Genomic DNA, 19,016 nt, shown 5'->3' with positions numbered 1-19,016 from the left:
CGAGGCCCACGCCACCAGCCGCCGATGTCTTGGCCGAGATTTTCTTGGCTGCGCCTCAATTACATGGTACGCCACACTCAGCGAGTCAACCTACTCAGCCTTATACCTCTCGTCCGCGAAGACATGGCTTGCATTGTGACGCGAAAGGGGGCAATATCGAAAGCTATATAGAGATACAAATATGTCATTTCTACGGCATCGAAGATTTCAGACTATCCAGTTGTCATCTGTCATAGCCGGCTTGTTCTCGAACCCGGTCGCAGCTCCTGTCGGACCGTCAAGGCTGCCTCAGTTCCCGATTGAATGGCACCATCGATAAAACTCCTCCATCCTCCAGCAGCCCAATCCGAGTTAGCAAACAGTACGGGTCCTTGCCGCTTCCTGAGAGCCTCAAGGTATTGCACCTCCATACCCGGTCTGTACCACACCCTGGACACCGTTAGAAATGTGGTGTAACTTGAAGAGCAGTCTCCTTACCAGGCTCCTTTGGCAAATTCATCCTTGGACCAGTTGTGAAATACCTGAAGTGCAATTTTGTCAGCCAGGTTGGTCTCAGATTCTGCAATGCTTCGCACTCACCAGACGGTCAATTTCCATGGGGCCAAACTCTTTTATGGCCCCCAGAGTCTGGTTGATGTCCTCATCTGCATGCATGTGGTTTGCATCACATCCAAAAAAGACACAATGAGTTTTTCCTGCGGGAGTTGTTCCATCTGCCACTCCGATAACGAGTTTGTTGTGGGGGTAGGTGACGCCGCTCCAAGACCTCATTTCTGGGTCTTTGACATCCGCGTGGACCTTGACACACTGATTGACATGCTTTAAGGCGGCAGCCTCGCGCTTCGCTTGATCCAAGGGTGGATTGAACTCGATCTGCTCGAGTACATTCAGTGGGGCCGTGCAAATGAGCTTTTTGGCCAAGAAAATTTGACCGTCCTTGGTCCGGATTTCCACCAGCCCTTTTGATGAGTCGATACGGGCAACCGGCGTATTGAAGGAGTATGAGAGGTTGCCGCTCGCCAGAGCCTCTTCAAAGAAGCGTTTCGCAAAGCCGGATTGGCCGCATTTCAGCTTGAAGACAATGATGGTGTCCAGAAGCGTTTTGTAGTCGTAATTGGCAGCAGCCCACCAGCGGAGAAAGTCAAGAAATGCCGAGTTTTCCGTCGTTCCGCCACTGCAAAGGAGCACAAAGGCTTCTACAGCGTGCCTCTCGTCGCTGGAGAGATCGTGGCTGATTTGGGCGATTCTCTCTGCGACGGACAGGTTTGCATATTTCAACACGTCTTTATTCCAGTATGCGTTGAATGGGAATGGCATCACGGTCCTACCAAGGTTACCGTCGACGTTGACGAACTTCTCAACGGCCCGAGCGAAAAGAGAGTCCTGAATCTGGTCAGCCATCAAGCAAGAATAACAACTGTGCTAACTAACCTCTTCCTCGTGACTCATGTTCCTGTCACCAGATGCTGTCTTGAAGGTGAAGAAGTTGTGCTTCTTGCTGTAGTCGGTGGAGTGCACGAGTTGGTCTTTCATGCCATATCTCGACAGTTCACGATACACATGTGGCTGAAACCAGTGAACCCATGTGCCTCCCATTTCATAGGGGTACCCGTCAATCTCGGATGACCAGGTTCGGCCACCGATTCTGTCTCGTCCCTCTAACAGCAGCGTCTTCAAGCCTGGTTTGTGGTCAGCCGAAGTAAAGACCAATGCAACCTGTCAGCTCAGGGAAACTGACCGCTGGTTGACGTATCTCTGGCCGCTGTAAGGCCTGTATACCCTGCGCCAATAACAATCACATCAAACACGTCTTTGGGATGCTGGATCAGCTGTGACGGCTCGATCACTGCAATGGAAGGGATACCGGCTTGGAGCCCGGTGCCGGGAGTCCAATGCCAACCTTCTCGTGACCTTTGCATGTTTGCTTCGTGTTTGTGATACCGTCTCGGGTGACTGTTTCTGAGAGCTGGAGAAAGACTTTTTATCCTTGTGAAGGAGGTCGAAACGTGGAAATAAATAGGCTTTGAGGCCGACCGTGCGAAATTCCGCCACAACCCTGCTCCATCGTTTTAGGCAACAGAGAAGGGACTCTGTTACGCTTTTCGATGATAAACAGATCAAGATGCAGGCCTTTGATAAACATATCATCGTCCTGAGACCTTTATTGGTTTGGGTTGGGTGGCAAATCATGAGGACTTTCCTCCGAGCTTCCCCTTCTGAGAAATAAAGTTTAGCTCGGCGCATGTACCAAGACGCTTGTCTAACACGGTTAGACCACTCACTTAACATTCCCCTTTTGGACAGCCAAGTCTGGGGTGCAGGGTGGGTGGGTCGACGGGCCCATTCCGCTGCTCTCCATTATCGCATTCGAGTCCTCGTCCATATGTCTATTAAAGCGTCTGAAGGTCATGACTCTCGGTGTAGACCTGGTCAACTCTCTTGTCCCACCCACTGCATCCTGCGACTCTGATCAACTGCTAGTACAAAGGACCGACAAGATGAGCTCTGTTGAGAAAATGAAGGCTGCGACTCAGGCATATGGAACCCAACCTTTCAACCAGCTTGAACAGGGTATGCACACAACTTGCTTTTCGCCGGTGATGTCTCTGTGGCTCCTTCTATGCAATCCATCATATATATATGACTGACATGGCGCTCGTATCATGGCAGTTGAGACTCAACATCAAGGGACGTTCCGAACGGTCGAGCTCTCCACCTTGGGTCTCCGGCAAGAGACCCAGCGGGACATCGGACCTCTCGATACCATCTGTGTCGGTTGGAATATCTGCAACAGTTGGGCCGGAGTGGCAGCGACTTTGGCTTTGACAATTGCTCAAGGTGGCTCAGTGACGCTCATTTATGGGGTTGTCGTCTGTTTCATTATGGTTGGGTGCAGCGGATTGACCATGGGAGAGCTTGCTTCGGTCTACCCGACCGCTGGAGGACAGTAGGTCATGTCGCCTTCCTGTTCAAGACGAAGAGGACCATAACCTGTTGCCAGGTATCATTGGACATCTATTTTAGCTCCCCCAAAGGCGAGCCGGTTCTTGGTATGCTGTTTTCAGGTTCGCCAAACCCAGCAAATGTCCCCTGCTGACTGTACGGACAGAGCTATGCATGTGGTATCACCAACGCCTACGCTTGGATTGCCACCACGGCTGGCATCGCCATCATTGTTCCGCAAGTTATCCTGGCCATGGTCATCCATTACCAACCTGACTACGTGCCTCAAACCTGGCATTATTTCCTCCTTTATCAGGCTGTCAACTTCCTGGTTTGCATGCACAACATCTTCTCGCTGAAAAAGACCATGTGGGTCAATGACGTCTCATGTCAGTAACAGTCTCTGCGGCCTACACGTACTTAGCTAACCTCCGCGATAGTCGTTGTCACTCTGACTGGCTTCGTCACGATCATCGTTACCTGCCTCGCCCGAGCACCCACGAAGCAGAGCAGCGAGTTTGTCTGGACGAATTTCGTAAACGAAAGTGGCTGGCCGGCTGGTATCAGTTTCCTGACTGGCCTGGTGTCACCTAACTACATGTACGCCGGGATTGACGGCGCAATCCATCTGGCGGAAGAATGCAAGCAGGCCGAGAAGGTCGTGCCCAGGGCTCTCGTCAGCACTTTAACCATTGGCTTCATCACAAGCTTCATGTTCGCGGTGTCGATGACATACTGCATTACGGATTTTGACGCCGTGCTTAGCACACCTACTGGGTGAGTATGCCCGGCCATGCACAGGGCGATTGCTAATGCAGGATAGTTTTCCCATCTACGAGATCTGGCTACAGGCGACCCGATCCAGCACCGCAGCCACAATCTTCATGGCCATTCTCCTCACAGCCGCCACGGTAGCCCTCATCGCCGTTCAGCAAACGGCCTCACGCCTGACCTGGTCTCTCGCACGAGATAAAGCTTTGATCTGGTCCGGATTCATCGGCCACGTCCACCCATCCCTGCAAGTTCCGGTTTGGGCGCTCCTGGCCAACAATACCATTGTCTTTATCATCGGCTTCATCTTCTTGGGATCTTCGACCGCCTTCAATGCCTTCATCGGGACGGGCCTTATCCTACAACAAGCAACGTATGCCATCCCGGCAGCCCTGTTGGTGTATCGAAGGCGGTCTTCGATGTACCTACCCATCAACAGGCCATTCAAGCTATTCAGCCCGTTCGGCTGGACGGTCAACCTCTGCACGATTGCGTTCGCTATCGTGGTCCTGATCTTCTACGACTTCCCCGTTGTCATCCCCGTGAGCGGTTCAAACATGAGTGAGTTTTACCATACACTTGCAGGCTTCGAGTCGAGATTGCGGACTAACTTGGCGCAGACTATACATCTGCTGTAATCGGGGTTATGGCCTTATTTGCTGTCATTAATTGGATCCTATATGCTGGGAAGTCATACCACGGCCCAAGGTTGGACTAAAAGAAACAAGTGCCTCAGTGATGCTGGTGGTGGCTGTCCGCAAACACGGCATTAAAGGGGTTGGGAACGAAAATTACATAACGTGCTTGGAACGATCTCCATTAGAAGGAGAAATGGCTTCGCAGTTTAGCACTCTCCTCGGTTGATGCTTGTGCATTGAGTGTAATGACAATTAGCTCGCATATATGGGAGCGGCCAGAGAAAACTCTGGCCACCTGCCATCATATAGGTTGCTCTGAAGCAAGATCTCTTCCTGACCTACTGCTCTCGCGAAGTCAATCCAGATTTTCAACGAGTGATCAGACCTAGTTCCAAGTCGTCTATCCAGCTTCCAAAAGGATCCAAGTCGCTGAAGAATGGGTTGCTCTGCCCAGCCCCGAGATCTTGCGGATCCGATGGTTGGTAGTCATCAACCAGATTGATGGAGACCGAGCTTGAGTGCAGCGATGGTAGTGGAGGAAGAGCTTCCGTCGCGGAAGCATGCTGTTCCAAGAGCTGGTACTGCCTGCAGAGCTCGGGACCAAAATCCTCAACAAAGGGGGCCAGCCTTCCAACATCACAGTCGGGTACAGCACCCAGGCTTGAACTCCGCAGTGTGAGCCTCTTCATCTCTGCCAAAGCGGCCAGGGCACCCTCTGCGGAACCCCATTTCTTCTTCAACTCTGTCAGGGATGATTGGATGATGGACAATGATTCTTCGGCGGTCGAAACGAGAGAGCTGTACCGGAAGGCCAAGACCTGGGCGAGACCGGCTGCAAAAGCGTAAAAGGTAAATACCGGCCCGCAGTGACAGAGCTCGCCTCTGTTCAGGAGATCCTCGAATATTCCTGCCACAAAAGAGGACGCCACGAATGACATACGGATGGACTGCTTTCGCGAAGCCGAATGTCGAGCCAAGATAAACAGAAACACAAAATAGGGGATCAGGAGCTGCCTTCCTTCGAAATTGTAGGGTCCCAGCGTTTTCGGTGATCCTTGAAAGAGTTGAAATTCCACCGGCAAACTTTTGATCCAGCGGTAAAGGGCATTCTCTAAGGAGGTCTGTATTCTCTCGGTCATAGTCTTCCGCCGAATGTTTTCGGTTAGATCTGCGAGAAGACGAATCATACCAGAAAATGCCATGAACAGGCGCGCTTTTGTGTCTGTACTCGGAAAATCGTGAGTGGTTAGAGGGAGGACGTCACTGTCGTCTAGGTTGATTGTCCTAGGTCGCCCCGTCCCTATAGATATAACATCATCGCGACACTGCCAGTGTTCAACAAGCGGCAAGGGCATATCGATGCGACAAACACTTACCACAATTGACCACCATAGCCTGCGACGCAGGGACCTGTCCTTTTGCGTGGCGGGCTCCTTGTGAAGTCCGATTTGGTACGCCAATCCAGCCGAGATGCGCACCCAAAACCCACTCGTGCTAGTTGAGATGTGCTCTGGGCCTGTCGGATTGTACCATTGAAGCAATGTAACAGCGATGATGGAGGTAAGGGCGTCTCTTTCGTGACCCAAGATGAACAGCAACCTCGCTTTCCGGTAGAAATCCTCGGCGGAAGCCGATAGAATATCGCTCGATGCGACCCTGCTACCGGCCAGAAGTACGGCGTTTAGTAAGAGAGGCGAGGTCCCATTGGCCTGGAGTTCTTCCACCTCCGGAGGCTCCAGGACAGGAGTCCACGGAGAACAATACTTGAAGTAGCTGTCGATGAGACTGGCGAGTACAGACCTCCGCGGTAACTCGAATGCGTTTTGCAGTCGCAGTAGTTCAGAGTCCGTCTGGGAGAGTCGCGAAGTGTCACTCTGGACCTGCGCCATTTCCTCGCGAAACCTGATGTCGTCGCTCCCAATGTAGTCACTTCTGCCCACGTGGCTTTCCGTCGTTGCCACATATTCAGGCGATTCGATGCTTTCTCTGTGAGATCTGTCTGCCAGTTTCTCTGCTGCTACCCCGATATCCGCGCTCCCCCACTGCGTTTCAGACCGGTCGAATGGGATTTGGATTTGGTTGTGTGCCACAGTAAAGGGCTGGAAATTCCGCCCCGGTGTTGGCGCTGATGCTTCATCGCCATGGCGCTCGGTAGAATCTTCCTGGCTCTGTGGGCTTGTGTGGCTTGTTGATAAGTATCGGGGACGCTTTCTTTGATGTGGTTTGCATGGAAGGCCTGCCAATCTGCAATTGGTACATGGTTGATGGCACGAGCTGAAGTCACATTTGATCTGAATGATTCTGTCATCAGTTTACGCAGCCAAACACCTTCTAGCGTTGTGTATCTACTACCTTTCTTCGATGGCATATGTCACATGCTTTCTTGATCCTGGTGGACGCTGACATCTGTGTCGCGTTTGTCTCGGAGCACGAAGCTGATGTAGAGAAGACGTTCAAGTGCCGAAGCCGACATTATCTCCTCCAAGCTCCCCTCCCCAGTGTGGGGTTTCGGCATTACGAGCCGAGACAATACGAGGTACACATTTGTTCAAGTTTCGCCCTCAAATGTCTTGGCTGGAATCAAAACTTATGAGATGTCGTCTCCTTTTTCAAACTGTACGTCGCTGGTAGAATCGGAAGTTACGCCGTGCTACGTAAAAACTGAAGAAGTAGCGAGTTGCATCGTGTAGAGCTGGAGATACTGCCGAAGGACGTTTGTCTAATAGATTCCTGCCGGTAATTCCCAACCACTTCAAGAAAACCTACAAACGCCTGGGTCTCGAGTGTTGAGACTAGTATGAGAGACCCATTTGGGGCACATTTACATGGAGAGGAGCAGGATATTTGAATATAGATTGACCAAAGCTACCCCTCGCTGCGATGGCAAGCCTTTCCGCCTCTATATCGCCATCGACTTGGCCACAAAAGATAGCCGCGACTAAATCATGTGGTTTATCGCGAGACAGCAAAGCGATAGAAAGAGGACAGTGTCTATTCATCGTAGCCGAAGATTTCAAGATGCCGTAAGAAAAATCTATAGTCTCGGCACGCTCTTATAGCCTTGCGCGCTCTTGTGGTTCGAGATGGTAGAAATGCTGGAATGCTTGCAGACACCCTGGATTGATCACAGTGGAACTTATCGTCCGTGGCATCTTCCCGGTAGAAATGACCTCTTTGACAAGAGTCTCGACCTTCTTTCCATTTGAAGTCATCGGAATCTCCCTCACTTCGACCACAAACCGTGGAACGTGCCTGGCGCTGAGGGACTTGCGGATAGTGTCCTTCAGTAGTCGCTCCAAATGGTTGGTAAATGGGTGGCCAGCACGCATGACGACGAAAAGAAACACAGACTCGTCAAAGTCAAGACCATGCCTCTTTCGACCAACGCAAAGGGTGGTGGCGATCGTGCTTAAGAAAGGAGCCGCTTCCGTGATGGAGTAGATCTCTGCGGAGCCAAATCGTATGCCTTGTGGGTTAAGAACGCCGTCACTATCCAAGTCAGTATTATGAAACTTAGTAGAGAGCGTATAATGTACCTTCTCCCATGCACTATCCACCCCTTGGTGGCAGGGTTGACACTCGCCCAATCATGCTGCGCCCAACAGGGGAACGAGTATCGACTGAAATACGATGCTCGGTACTTTTCGCCTTTTGTATCGCCCCACATGTAGACAGGCATCGATGGGAATGGTTTTCGGCAGACAAATTCTCCCGCTTCGCCACTGTGCTTGATAGAACGACCATCAACCGGATCTGCTATATCGACATCGTGTCCGAGGATGGGCATTTGGATTTCTCCTGGGAAAAGCGGACCAGCAGGATCGGTTCCACACCAGGAAGTCACCAAGTCCGTCCCTCCAGTCACACTTGTAAGATGCACGCCGGAGGGAAAGACTTTGTAAAACCAGTAATACTGGTCTGAAGCAAGATGAGAGCCTCCGGTCTGCACCATTCGCAGACTCGAAAGATCGTAATCGGCCTTGGGCAGACACCTTGTCGATTCCAGCTCTTTGAGGTACTTTGGCGAGGCGCCCCAGTAGTTCACTCTAAACTTTTCGACAATTTCAAGCATGCGCTGAGGCTCTGGCCAGGTAGGAGACCCGTCATAGAGGATGAGAGTAGTCCCCATGGCTAAGTGGCCGACCATAATGTTCCAGAGGACCCACGACGTACTCGAGTACTGGAAGACAACTTCTCCCGGCTTCAGGGAATTGTGAAGCTTTCCGATCTTCTTATGCTGTATGATAGCCGCGTGACTATGCACAAGGCATTTCGGGGGACCCGAGGTCCCGCTGGAGTATAGAATGTAAAGAGGTGTTGTGAACGGGAGCCTGGCAAATTCTAGTTCGTCCCCGTCTTTCGACCTGTTCAAGAAGTCTGATAGCGGCTGGAACGTCGTCGTAGGTCCCGTGGGTACGACAAATAGCTCTGGGTTTGGTTTGAGTAGCTTCAGTATGGCAGAAATCTTGGCAGCATTGGACCGCTGTTGACCTTTGTAGGTGCAGTGGCTATCGGCGAACAGTATAGATGGTTGTACTTGTTGTAGTCGAGATATACATCCCTGAAAGAGTTAGAATCGCCCCAAGGCTCTTTTCGCAGGGTCGTACCTCAAGCCCAAGATCCGGAGCAATCGAAGTAAAGATGGCCCCAATGCTCGCCGAGCCAAGGAGCAAGGCAACGGACCAGACTGAGGTAGATATCAGAGCAGCCACTCTATCACCTCTTTGAACCCCACTTCTGACGAGAGCGCTCCTGATTCTTCGCACATTTTCTCGCAACATTGACCATGTCCAGACCTCACCATTGAGGTGTTGACTTTCCCTCAACCCGATCAGAGCAGGGCTCCGGTCGTCAACCAGTGGTTGGGTCAGCACGTTTTCCGCGTAGTTGATCGATGCTCCTTCGAAGAATGGCGGGATCTCCGATATAGGAATGGCTGGGTTGTAAGCATGCTTTATTCCAGGAGGTAACGCAGGTATCAAGCCCACACAGTCCCAGAGATCAATCCAGAAAGCCTGGGGGTCTGTCACGCTCCATTCCTGCAGTTCGTGAGAGTCTTTCAACTGGAGATTGAATTTCTTGTTGATATGCGCTCTGTAAATGTTCATGGGTATCTCACTGGCAGGAATTGTCGGCTTCCAGATTGGTGTAAGTTGCGTTGCCTGGTATTGAAATTCATGTTGGGAAGGCAAGACATTGTTCACTCTAGAAGCAGCCATCTTGATAGTCACCGGAGCTTTCAGTGACCAACAAACATAGAGCTAAGTTTCTTCACTGGCAATATTTCAACTCAGAGCCGATATGAGAAGTCATGCAGTGTTTGAAGCATTGATGTTTATGCTCGGGTACGCCTCCATCAGCTACTTACCTTTCGCCGTTTTACGCCGAGTAACGGCCATACAGGGAAAAAGGTCTCTTTCTCCAAAGGCTCAAGTAGATGTCTGTCCATGTGACGTGACCCTCCAAACGCCGAGAACAGATCGCGCGCTAGGCTTTCAACGGCGCCGTTCGGCACCTCGGGATGCTGCGCAGAATGCAAAGGGAGCATTTAATGTGGGCAAACAACCTCCAACTCTGCGAATGAACGGTTGGACCATCACCGGCAAGATTGAAAGTATGTCTCCTCTCAAGCCTTCCACCGTAGACAGTGGCTTTGTCTTAGCTCCGCCTGCTCTGGAGAATCCTTTCACGTCGGACGAGTCGTATAAACGGGTTCTCGAATGGTACCTCCCACCGCATGTCCTCGAGGTCGTCAATCATCGTCTCACCAAGTTTGCGGAGGAGGCCATCTCACCAGAGATCAATGAATTGATATCAAACGCCGAGTCGCAGCAGCCATACGTCAAGACTCATAATGTGTGGGGTGCTCGTTACCCATATGATCGGTTGGTCACCAGCCACGGGTGGAAGGAATTGGGAAAATGGGGGTCGAAAAATGGGTAAGCCGTCGTCCAAGTATCTCGATGACACGGCCTGATGGGCAACAGAGTGATAGCACTCGGCTACGAAGAAGAATTCAAAGAGTATCGGAGGCTCGTCCAACATGCATTGTAAGTCTTGTCTTATACTCTGCCTGCTAAGGAAATCACTAACAACGCCGTAGTAACTATACGTTCTCTGCCTCGTCCGCGGTATACTCATGCCCAGTTTCAATGACTAGCGGAGCTGCACGGCTCGTGTCGAAACAGTTGAGCTCAGTGCCTGCCGATCATCCGTTTCACGAGATTTATCGTCTACTCATCGCGCGAGAAGGGAATTGGATCTCGTCTCAGTGGATGACCGAGAGACCAGGTGGCAGCGATGTGCAGAACTCTGAGACCGTCGCCGTGTATTCTCCGCTGCCCAACAAGACAGGGCGCTACGGGAGCATTGAAGAAGGAGACTACCTTGTGTCCGGGTTCAAGTTCTTTTCCTCTGCTACCGACTGCGACATGGCTCTTATTCTCGCCAAAACAGAATCCGGTCAGCTCAGTCTCTTTGTCGCGCCAACCAGAAGGACTGTGGATATAGACGGGAAAAGACAGCAGGTCACAAACGGTGTCCGCATTCATCGTCTCAAGAACAAAATGGGCACCAAAGAACTTCCGACGGCCGAATTGGAACTCAACAACGTGAGAGCACATCTTATCGGTCCCTTAGACCGCGGAATCGCTACCATCGCACTTCTTCTGAATGTCACCAGAACCCACAATTTTATTACCGCCCTGTCCTGCTGGCGTCGGGGCATGGCTATCGCGAAAAGCTTCGCCAAAATCCGAACCACGATCGATCAGCCGTTGTGGACGTTTCCTATGCACCTCCGAATGCTGGCGAACATGGAAGTGAAGCACCGAGGCGCTCTCCAACTAGCATTCTTCACCACCGCACTGCTGAGTTTCGCTGACAATGGGTTCCCACCTGAGCATATTCAACGAAAGGGCTACGTGCCCCTGCCATCTCCCGGGGAGCAGACCGAGATCATCCTGAGGACTCTGACTGCGACGGCCAAGGCTGTGATCTGCAAGACTGGCACCCTTTCGCTGCAGGAATGTCAGGAGGCCATGGGCGGCGTCGGATATATGGATGAGCCCGACGAGCCGGAGTTCAATATCTCGCGCCTCATGCGTGACACAGCAGCTAACATGACATGGGAGGGCACCACCAACGTGTTGAGCAGTGAGGTGGTCAGGCATCTTCTGAACAAGAACGGACGACATCTATCTGCTTTCGGCGCTTGGATGGACAAGGCGATTTCGCGAGTTGAAGATGCCGAGCTGAGAAGGAGGCTCGGCCGGGCTTGGAGCGAATATTTCCAGATCCTGGACGGAAAGCGTGATGACTTGGTCTCTGCTCTCGCCATGGGCCGGCAGTTGATGTTCACCCTCGCGTGGCTTGTGGCGGGCGTGTTGCTTGCGCTTGACGCAACAAGAGACGCGAATCCGACCGCAATGGAGATCGCGCGACGCTGGATCCTCGAAGGCGAAGGAAACATAGGCGATTTCCATCTTTCGAACGTGGTCAAAGCGTCGGAGCGTGAGTTGGCGGTCAGTGATAGGGACAAGATCAACTGGGACTGCCGAATAGTCTGGGAAGTCGACCTGCCTGAAGGTTCTGCGATAGGCTATCGGGCACAAGATAGATATACATCGCGCCCTAAACTTTAGGTATACTATGGACCCCCGAGCCCTGACAGCGTTGGCTCATTGGTTTCCGAGCAGCACGTTAGTAACGCCGGATAGAGCAAAAAATAGCCTTGACGTCTCCTGAAACTGCAGCCTGGCCACGCAGCATCGTGTTTACCGGGAACTACAACGTGACTTGAGAGTGTGTTCCTCACCTTTTGCTCTTTAATTCGCGGACTTTTCCCCGACCGTGTCCATTGGAGGTCGTCTTCGTTGCAGAAGCACGATTGGAAAGCCTGTATTTCTCAGTGACAGCTGTGTGAAGTAGAAAGGACAACAGATGTTCCTCGGCGCCTTGCTCGGAGCAGCTGCCTGCCCCTTGCTTCACCATTTTCAGGTCTTCGATCCGAACACTCTCTGAATTTGGACATCCGGAATCAAGGAGAGTCGTTTTGAGTGAGTCGACTTCCCGTCTCTTTAGTGGTGGTCCGCATTTCAGGGACGGGGCCGGTACGGTAACCACTGTGTGGCCTTCGCTGGCTGTAGCGCATTCAATCTGCCCTGAGAACCCAAGTCTCTTCGTGGTGATGATGCTTGGTCCTGGTCAACTCTCGTGAGGAAGAGTGCGTTTGCCATCTCTGGCTCCGCCTGCAAGATGCTCGGAGCTCGAGACTGCGCTCGGCCGGATCTCTGCTCGAGGCTTCTTCCATTATTCTGCACCAGTACCGAACCCTCGTGCGAGCGACCACCCTGTGAGTCTAACGGCCTGGAGGGCGGCACCCTCGGGGCAGTAGTGGATGTTATGAAATTGTCTTGTACAAGTGTACTGTGATGTGCGTGAGAGAAGGAGGGAAGGGAAGGACGTAAGTGAGAACGGGACAGTTGTTGTCACCTCGTTGATTTTCTTGGCTGGAGAATTGCTGCCACACGAACAGATTTGATTCTTCACTGTCCGGTCCTATCTCCAGCCCAATAGCGCACCTCAATCTCTCAGAACCAAGTCGAGCTCACGTTTCCCCACAGTCTTATCTGGCTCTGGCGAGATCCACGGCAAGCGGCAGCCATGAGACATTCCGTCAATGTGAGATCCATCCGAATGCGCAACCCCGGGAATAGTCTTACAGCTTTGCAGTTGACAGACCTACCGATGGCTCGTCTTGCCAAATGCACAATATGTCAACGCTAGCTTTGAGATCTCCTACCCACAACCCAAGATGACCGAGATAAGCCTCCACAAATTCAACGCCCGGGCGGCACTTTCTTCTCCTGTGACGACAGCGGTGTACCTACTCTGTCCATTTAGGCCAATATCAATATGTTCGGTATATGTCTGCCCATCAACAGTGCCAAAAAGTCTTCCGATATAATTTGATGTGAGCCTTCGGGGGCGAAGAAGACCACACGAAGGCGACGATGTTGCACAAATATGGTGAGCCCGTTCAAAATCCTCCTGTCAATCCTGGTTTGGAAATGCACGCCCTATGGGTGCTGTGATTCTGGACAAGTCAGCACCAGGGCAATATTCCTAAAGTTAGACGATACCATGTTGTTCCATGCGAGTTTACCGTCACAACGAAAGCTGTGGCGCAAAGGGCATTCTGGGCGTCAGTCAACAAAATGATGGCTCCTGGCATTTCCCAACCAAGGGGATCAGCAATCGAAAAGGATACTCATTGTTTGACAAAGACTTTCGCTCGGCATATCTAGCGACTGCGGCATACGAAGGCCTCAGCTCGAGACTTGTACCTGGAGACCTTGCAATTAGAGTCTCTCGAGTGGAATTTCCGAACACAGGTGGGTTATACATCAACCACGTTTACGATTCATTGCCGACTGTCGGCACGTCCCGCAACGGAGAGGCGGGACTGCAAATTGAATTGTCAGGATGTCGATTCCGTATTGCTCAAACTCTGCACATTGAAGGATTGATGCGGAGTGTGGATCGCGACTTCCATTTCAAGCGAACTGTGAGAGTTTACCGTGTTGCAAAATAAGAAGCCATGGCTAGTTTCGCATCCCTTTTGCTTCTGCCTTCGTACCTGGTATCTGTTCTGATGAAGTTCGAGATACCGAGTAGATCTCGGTCAATAAGGGGGAAAAGGGGGCCTCCAGCTCAAGTGAGCTTTTCCATTTTGGTTAGCCGTTGCCGAGCCTCGGCTGAAAACACCTGTCGTCGCGATTCAACTTCATTGTACGTCGTCTTCTTGAAGATTTTGGATTTCAGGTGGTTCAGGAATTAGAGTGATAGACTTCGCAAGGAGCATAACGATGGCGACCACTCTGGCGGAACAAATCGGTGTCGAAGAAACCGGTCCGGATGAGTTTATCTCACTGTTTCCACCCGCTCGAGGAGGGAATCAACTGCCAATTGCGTACGGTGGATGTACAATAGGCGTTGGTGTCCACGCTGCATTTCGCACTGTGAAGCCCGGCTACAATCTCTATTCAGTCCTCGGACACTTTCTTGGGCCATCAAGGACAGATCAAAGGTTGACATGTCGAGTCCAGCGGTTGCGAGACACGAGAACATTCGCGACTCGGAGGGTGGAAATATCCCAGAGCCTTCCGAACGGAGAACAGCGGCTCTGTATGACGCTGCAGGCTGACTTCCACGTCAGTGAACCAGCAATGATGGAATACTCAGCGCCCCCAGAGACTCGATACAGCGACGTCAGTCAATGCCCGTCGGTGGACAAAATAGCCGAAGAGCTTGTGTCGAAAGGCTACATCACCGAAGAAGCTGCCCGTTCTTATCGCACTGCCACCTCCATCTTACTCACATTCTTCGAAAATCGATTCTGTCCCGAGGGAATCTGGGGGCAGACTCTCGGTGGATTGGCAAAGCAAATCCGAACGACACAAGATCACCTGCCAATCACCTCCAAAACCTCTGGGGATTGGTTTCGAGCAACGCAGCCTCTGTCCTCGACAGCCGAACACCTAGCAGCTCTGGCGTTCATGATGGATGCTGGACCGTCTTTCATGCCGCTGATACACAACAATAAAGGTATGCATGATGCTGGTGCTGCCTCAACGCTGGATTTCGCTCTCAGGATATTTGTAAACGATGTCGATACAACGCGCTGGCATCTCCGAGAGCGGATGACCCGGACTGCCGGAGTTGGACGGAATTATGCGGAGTCGAGGCTATGGGACCAGAATGGCAGGATGGTGGCTTCCATGACACAGCAGTGCATCCTGCGACCCAAGCCTAACCCGAGCGCTTCGTTATAGACCATCCTCACCCGCCCTGTCGCGCCTCGACGTGGAGCTGAAGCGCAAATTTCCACGTGTCATTGGAAGCATAGAGCCGAACACAAGTGGATCGACCACCAACCCCCAGTATTTGAAGCCGGAGACAACTGGCCGCATGTTCTCTTGACTTGACGGATAGACTAGAGATAAGAAGGAGACATTACGAAGAGGCTTATTAACGGGTTGGCTTGAAATCTCGGTTGAGGGTTTCTTATTCGTGCTCAGACATAGTCTGTCCCTTTCCGGGAGCTCGGTATAATGCGATGAGAAAGCAATCGACCTTGTCGGTACCGCCATTGGACAAGCGGTACAAATGGCTCGACTCAATTTGGCTTACCGCCCAGGCAGATAGTCTCAAGACAGTAACCTTTCCGTGCTTTGACAACAGGCATAACAAATGCAATGCAGGAGGAATTGCGTATCCATGGATGCCTGCCGCAGGGGCGCCGAGCCAGAAAAGGAATGTCATCCTGATTGCTCTTAGTTTGGCCAAGAGAGGATCCATTCATGCCATAGCTACAGAGTGATAAGAGTTCCCATCCAGCCTTTGCGCTGACTAATTACCAAAGTCAATTGTGATCGAGAATCAGGATTGTAAATTTAAAGGATATTGTTCTCGCACCGACGACGAAGAATTGTGTTTATACCGTTTGTCAATTCGCAACTAAACTTCGGTCACTCCAACTCGTTGACCTATAGCCAAATCAGTGGTCTCCAGGATGTCGTCGCTCCAGTACTATGCCTACAAAGGCGTCGGCCAGCAAAACAAGGAGAAGTACCGCTACAGCCAGGCGGTAAGGGTTGGCGATCGGATCGAATGCGCTGGCCAAGGTACAGAGCCCGGTTTCGGCACCCAGAGAGTTGTGTGTGTGTGTGCTTGCTTGCTGACTTCGTTCGCTAGGTGGTTGGCACCCCGAGACCGGGGTCATCAACACGGAGATCAATGCTCAAATAGACCAAGCCTTTGCCAACGTGGACCTCAACCTCAAAGACGCGGGCGGGAAGGGCTGGTCTCAGGTCTTCCGCGTCAACTCGTACCATGTGCCCCTCAACGACGAAGCGCTGGGCGCGATGGTGCGCAACTTTGCCAAGTGGATGCCGGACCATCAGCCGATCTGGACGTGTGTTGGTGTAACGCGGCTCGGCATGGACGATATGCGGGTCGAGATTGAAGTGGTGGCTCTGGATAAGTAGGACGCCCACGGGCCTACACTTGCCTTCAGCAAATAAATAGGCAGCGTTACGTGCGGATGGTGTTATACTGTTCAATGAACTGGGGCGATTGTCGTGATGCTATTTAACCACCCACATAAAACATTTGGCAAGTGAATTTCAGAACAAAGAGGGGCTGAAGGGGCAATGTGCATTGCTTGTCGTTAGCTCTCACGCAAAAACATACTTGTTAGTCCACAAGCACCGAAAATGATTGTTGCGGTTGCATTTTCTTCTTTGCGCTGTGCCGGCTAGTAAGAGTAGTCCATAAGTATGCCAAGAGGATTGTTCTCTATGGACAGGGAAGAACCTGATGGTCTAGGAACTAGCCTGGAGCTCATGAGTGTGCAGTCTTGGAGTATCGCATGGGACTAGCGAGGGCATACTTTATATTGCACCTATCTTACTTTCGTCCCTCCAAGCTCCTGTTAGAATTCTCCTTCGCACACCCAATATTGGGACCAAAAGTGCGTCAGCACACTGCCATCTTCAGGAATATCAAGATCGGGGCCAAAATGCACAAAGACGTCCATTCCCACATCACTGTACATCAACCGTCCCGCCTGACTATTTTGACATTGATCCCGGTCTGCTTGTTGAACCAAAAGTTATGGGTCTTCCACTCCTTCTTTGGCGCGACCAATTCAAGCCGGTACCGTCGCAGCATGTTAGGAAGCATCTTGTGGATCTCGGTAAGCGAGATCTAGAGCAAATCGCGTCAGCAAATCCACACGTACAGGGAGCACCAATGGATATCCACTTACATTTTTCCCAACACATGTGCGTGGACCACCACCAAACTGAAGCATGTAGCGATCCATTTGCTCCGCGCCTGGCTGGAACCACCGGTCGGGATTCCACTGTTCGGCATCTTTGCCAAAAATGCTCTGATCGAAATGTAGAACGGCGGCGTTGACTCCGACGCGGCTGCCGGGGGCAAAGTATCGGCCCGCGATCGTCTTCCCAGAGTCTGGCACATGCCTGGGCATGGACATACCCACGCTCGGATGCATCCTCATGCCCTCTTTACAGCACGCCTTGAAATACGGAAGTTGCATCGCTTCACTGTAACGGACGGGATCACTCAGCTTGCCTTCTTTATCGGCCATGTCGATCTCGTCCATCAGCTTGTCGTACGTGTCGGGCGATTTCATCAGGTGATACAGAATGGAACGCATAGCTATCGCTGTGGTATCTGAGCCGGCGAAGATCGACACCCAAGCTTCTGTCGTGATGTCGAGGATGGTGAATTCTGGCTTGCTCGTGCTGATGTTGAAAAGCTTGTCTAAGAGATCGGACCTGAGCATGAGATATAATGAGCTTCCTACTCCTGTCGCATCGACGAAAATCAGCAACCCTACTCACCGCTTGACTTGTCCTTCCCTCATCATGTCCTCGCGCTTTCGCACCGCATTCCTCGCAGCCACCACAATACTGTTGAAGCACACTAGTGCTTCATGGAGCGAGGGGAGAAGATGCCCAAGGACTTGGAGAGGTCGGACGTAGGAAGGAAGGACGCAAGCAGTTGCCACGGCAGGGAGAAGGATGTCGAGTGAATTGATGTAGCCACCGTAGTCATGGGAGTTTTGCATGAACCCAAATGCCTGGCCGAAGAACAGCTCCCCGATGACGTCGAAGGCGTACATCTGGAGCCATTGTCCAAGGTCTATGGTCTCGCCCGATCTGGCAAAGGCCTCAAGCCGAGCCATGAATGTGGCCGTGCAAGCATCGATGTATTGTTCCGACTCCAGAATGCTGGACAGGGAGTATAGATTGTTGACGAATCGGCGTTTGTGCGCATGGATCTTTTCGTCTCTCTGGGTGAAGAGATCCTTGGTCGGCGATATGTAACTGTCAAAGGGAGTGTAGAAGTCGGTCTTGGTAAAGCCCGCGTTGACTGCGTATATGATCTTCACAGCCTCAGGGTCTGATATTGAGACTTCGTTCGGAGCAATGCGGACGATAGGGCCTGGTCCACGTCAGTTTGCTTGCGTCTAGTGTGTGAACCCAAATCCAACTTACCATATTGACGATGCAATTCTCTTTGGGCTATATCAAGGTTGCCTTTCAACACCTGTCCAGCAAGCCAAAGCCTCGAGACCTTGGCCCAAAAGGGTCCCGGGACATCAGCGTAATGATGAAAATAGAGCGAATACACCACAGAGCCCAGCCAGGCAATGACCGGCAGAGCCGCGATCAAAGTCCAGTTGGTCAAGTATGAAGTGCAAGTTGAGATATGTTCGACAATCATCGTTGCAGATGTTGGCTCTAGAGGCATCTCGGGCATGGGCAGTAGCTGGTTGTTAATAAAGTCTCTGATACCCCATCCAAACTGGTCTCTTACCCACACTCTCCGACGCCATATACACAGCTGGCTTGCAAGCACTCCTGTTCCAGACCAAACTAGCAATACCCCGGAATTCCCCCCCCGCCGCCCCCCTCTTCCCCTTGCCTCCCCGTTCCCATGTCCTAATGTTCTGGGGCACCCATCTGGGGGTAGAGAGGCCCGTATAGACATCGGCAGGGCTAACACCTCCACCGCCAATTGTTCCTACTAGCTCCGATACGCGATGTGACAAAACCACCGGCAGGAAGT

General features: G+C 51.8%; 5 protein-coding genes across 6 annotated transcripts; 4 read left to right on the top strand and 1 right to left on the bottom strand.

Moving 5' to 3' along the window:
* Positions 1-79: 79 nt before the first annotated feature.
* PV07_02894 lies at positions 80-2,146 on the bottom strand. 2 transcript variants are annotated; one of them, XM_016389543.1, is made up of 5 exons: positions 1,739-2,146; positions 1,432-1,679; positions 580-1,383; positions 478-521; positions 80-429 (listed from the first exon to the last, which is right to left on the bottom strand). In XM_016389543.1, exons 1-5 carry the CDS (start codon positions 1,917-1,919, stop codon positions 231-233), a joined length of 1,476 nt encoding a protein of 491 aa, XP_016251445.1. In that variant the 5' UTR covers positions 1,920-2,146; the 3' UTR covers positions 80-230. The 2 variants fall into 2 exon arrangements, with proteins under 2 accessions (XP_016251445.1, XP_016251446.1); XM_016389544.1 differs by having other exon boundaries at positions 1,432-2,146.
* Positions 2,147-2,408: 262 nt separating this feature from the next.
* Positions 2,409-4,621, top strand: PV07_02893 (uncharacterized protein; the record flags this gene model as incomplete). Its single annotated transcript, XM_016389542.1, has 7 exons — positions 2,409-2,571; positions 2,671-2,947; positions 3,002-3,050; positions 3,110-3,332; positions 3,384-3,720; positions 3,767-4,275; positions 4,335-4,621. 7 exons carry the CDS (start codon positions 2,409-2,411, stop codon positions 4,430-4,432), a joined length of 1,656 nt encoding a protein of 551 aa, XP_016251444.1. The 3' UTR covers positions 4,433-4,621.
* Positions 4,622-9,968: 5,347 nt separating this feature from the next.
* Positions 9,969-11,995, top strand: PV07_02892 (uncharacterized protein; the record flags this gene model as incomplete). The annotated part of the gene is made up of 3 exons (XM_016389541.1): positions 9,969-10,291; positions 10,340-10,402; positions 10,456-11,995. The coding sequence occupies 3 exons, from the start codon at positions 9,969-9,971 to the stop codon at positions 11,993-11,995; spliced, it is 1,926 nt and encodes a 641-aa protein (XP_016251443.1).
* Positions 11,996-14,180: 2,185 nt separating this feature from the next.
* PV07_02891 (acyl-CoA thioesterase II) lies at positions 14,181-15,429 on the top strand. The gene has a single exon (XM_016389540.1). The coding sequence runs from the start codon at positions 14,222-14,224 to the stop codon at positions 15,185-15,187; it is 966 nt and encodes a 321-aa protein (XP_016251442.1). The 5' UTR covers positions 14,181-14,221; the 3' UTR covers positions 15,188-15,429.
* Positions 15,430-15,788: 359 nt separating this feature from the next.
* PV07_02890 (uncharacterized protein) lies at positions 15,789-16,723 on the top strand. Its single transcript, XM_016389539.1, has 2 exons — positions 15,789-16,039; positions 16,110-16,723. The coding sequence occupies exons 1-2, from the start codon at positions 15,928-15,930 to the stop codon at positions 16,400-16,402; spliced, it is 405 nt and encodes a 134-aa protein (XP_016251441.1). The 5' UTR covers positions 15,789-15,927; the 3' UTR covers positions 16,403-16,723.
* The last annotated feature ends 2,293 nt before the right edge of the window (positions 16,724-19,016 follow it).

This window comes from Cladophialophora immunda (assembly GCF_000835495.1).
Source record: "Cladophialophora immunda strain CBS 83496 unplaced genomic scaffold supercont1.2, whole genome shotgun sequence".
NCBI lineage: Eukaryota > Fungi > Ascomycota > Eurotiomycetes > Chaetothyriales > Herpotrichiellaceae > Cladophialophora > Cladophialophora immunda.
This window is presented reverse-complemented; position numbering and strand designations above follow the sequence as displayed.

Excerpts from the sequence above, each read along its gene's own strand:
- PV07_02891 (XM_016389540.1), top strand. The coding sequence starts at position 14,222 with ATGGCGACCACTCTGGCGGAACAAATCGGTGTCGAAGAAACCGGTCCG.
- PV07_02890 (XM_016389539.1), top strand. The coding sequence starts at position 15,928 with ATGTCGTCGCTCCAGTACTATGCCTACAAAGGCGTCGGCCAGCAAAAC. Across the intron at positions 16,040-16,109 it reads GATCGAATGCGCTGGCCAAG|GTGGTTGGCACCCCGAGACC; the intron begins GTACAGAGCCCG and ends TTCGTTCGCTAG.
- PV07_02894 (XM_016389543.1), bottom strand. The coding sequence starts at position 1,919 with ATGCAAAGGTCACGAGAAGGTTGGCATTGGACTCCCGGCACCGGGCTC. Across the intron at positions 1,384-1,431 it reads ACATGAGTCACGAGGAAGAG|GACTCTCTTTTCGCTCGGGC; the intron begins GTTAGTTAGCAC and ends GACCAGATTCAG. Across the intron at positions 522-579 it reads CCATGGAAATTGACCGTCTG|GTATTTCACAACTGGTCCAA; the intron begins GTGAGTGCGAAG and ends ATTGCACTTCAG.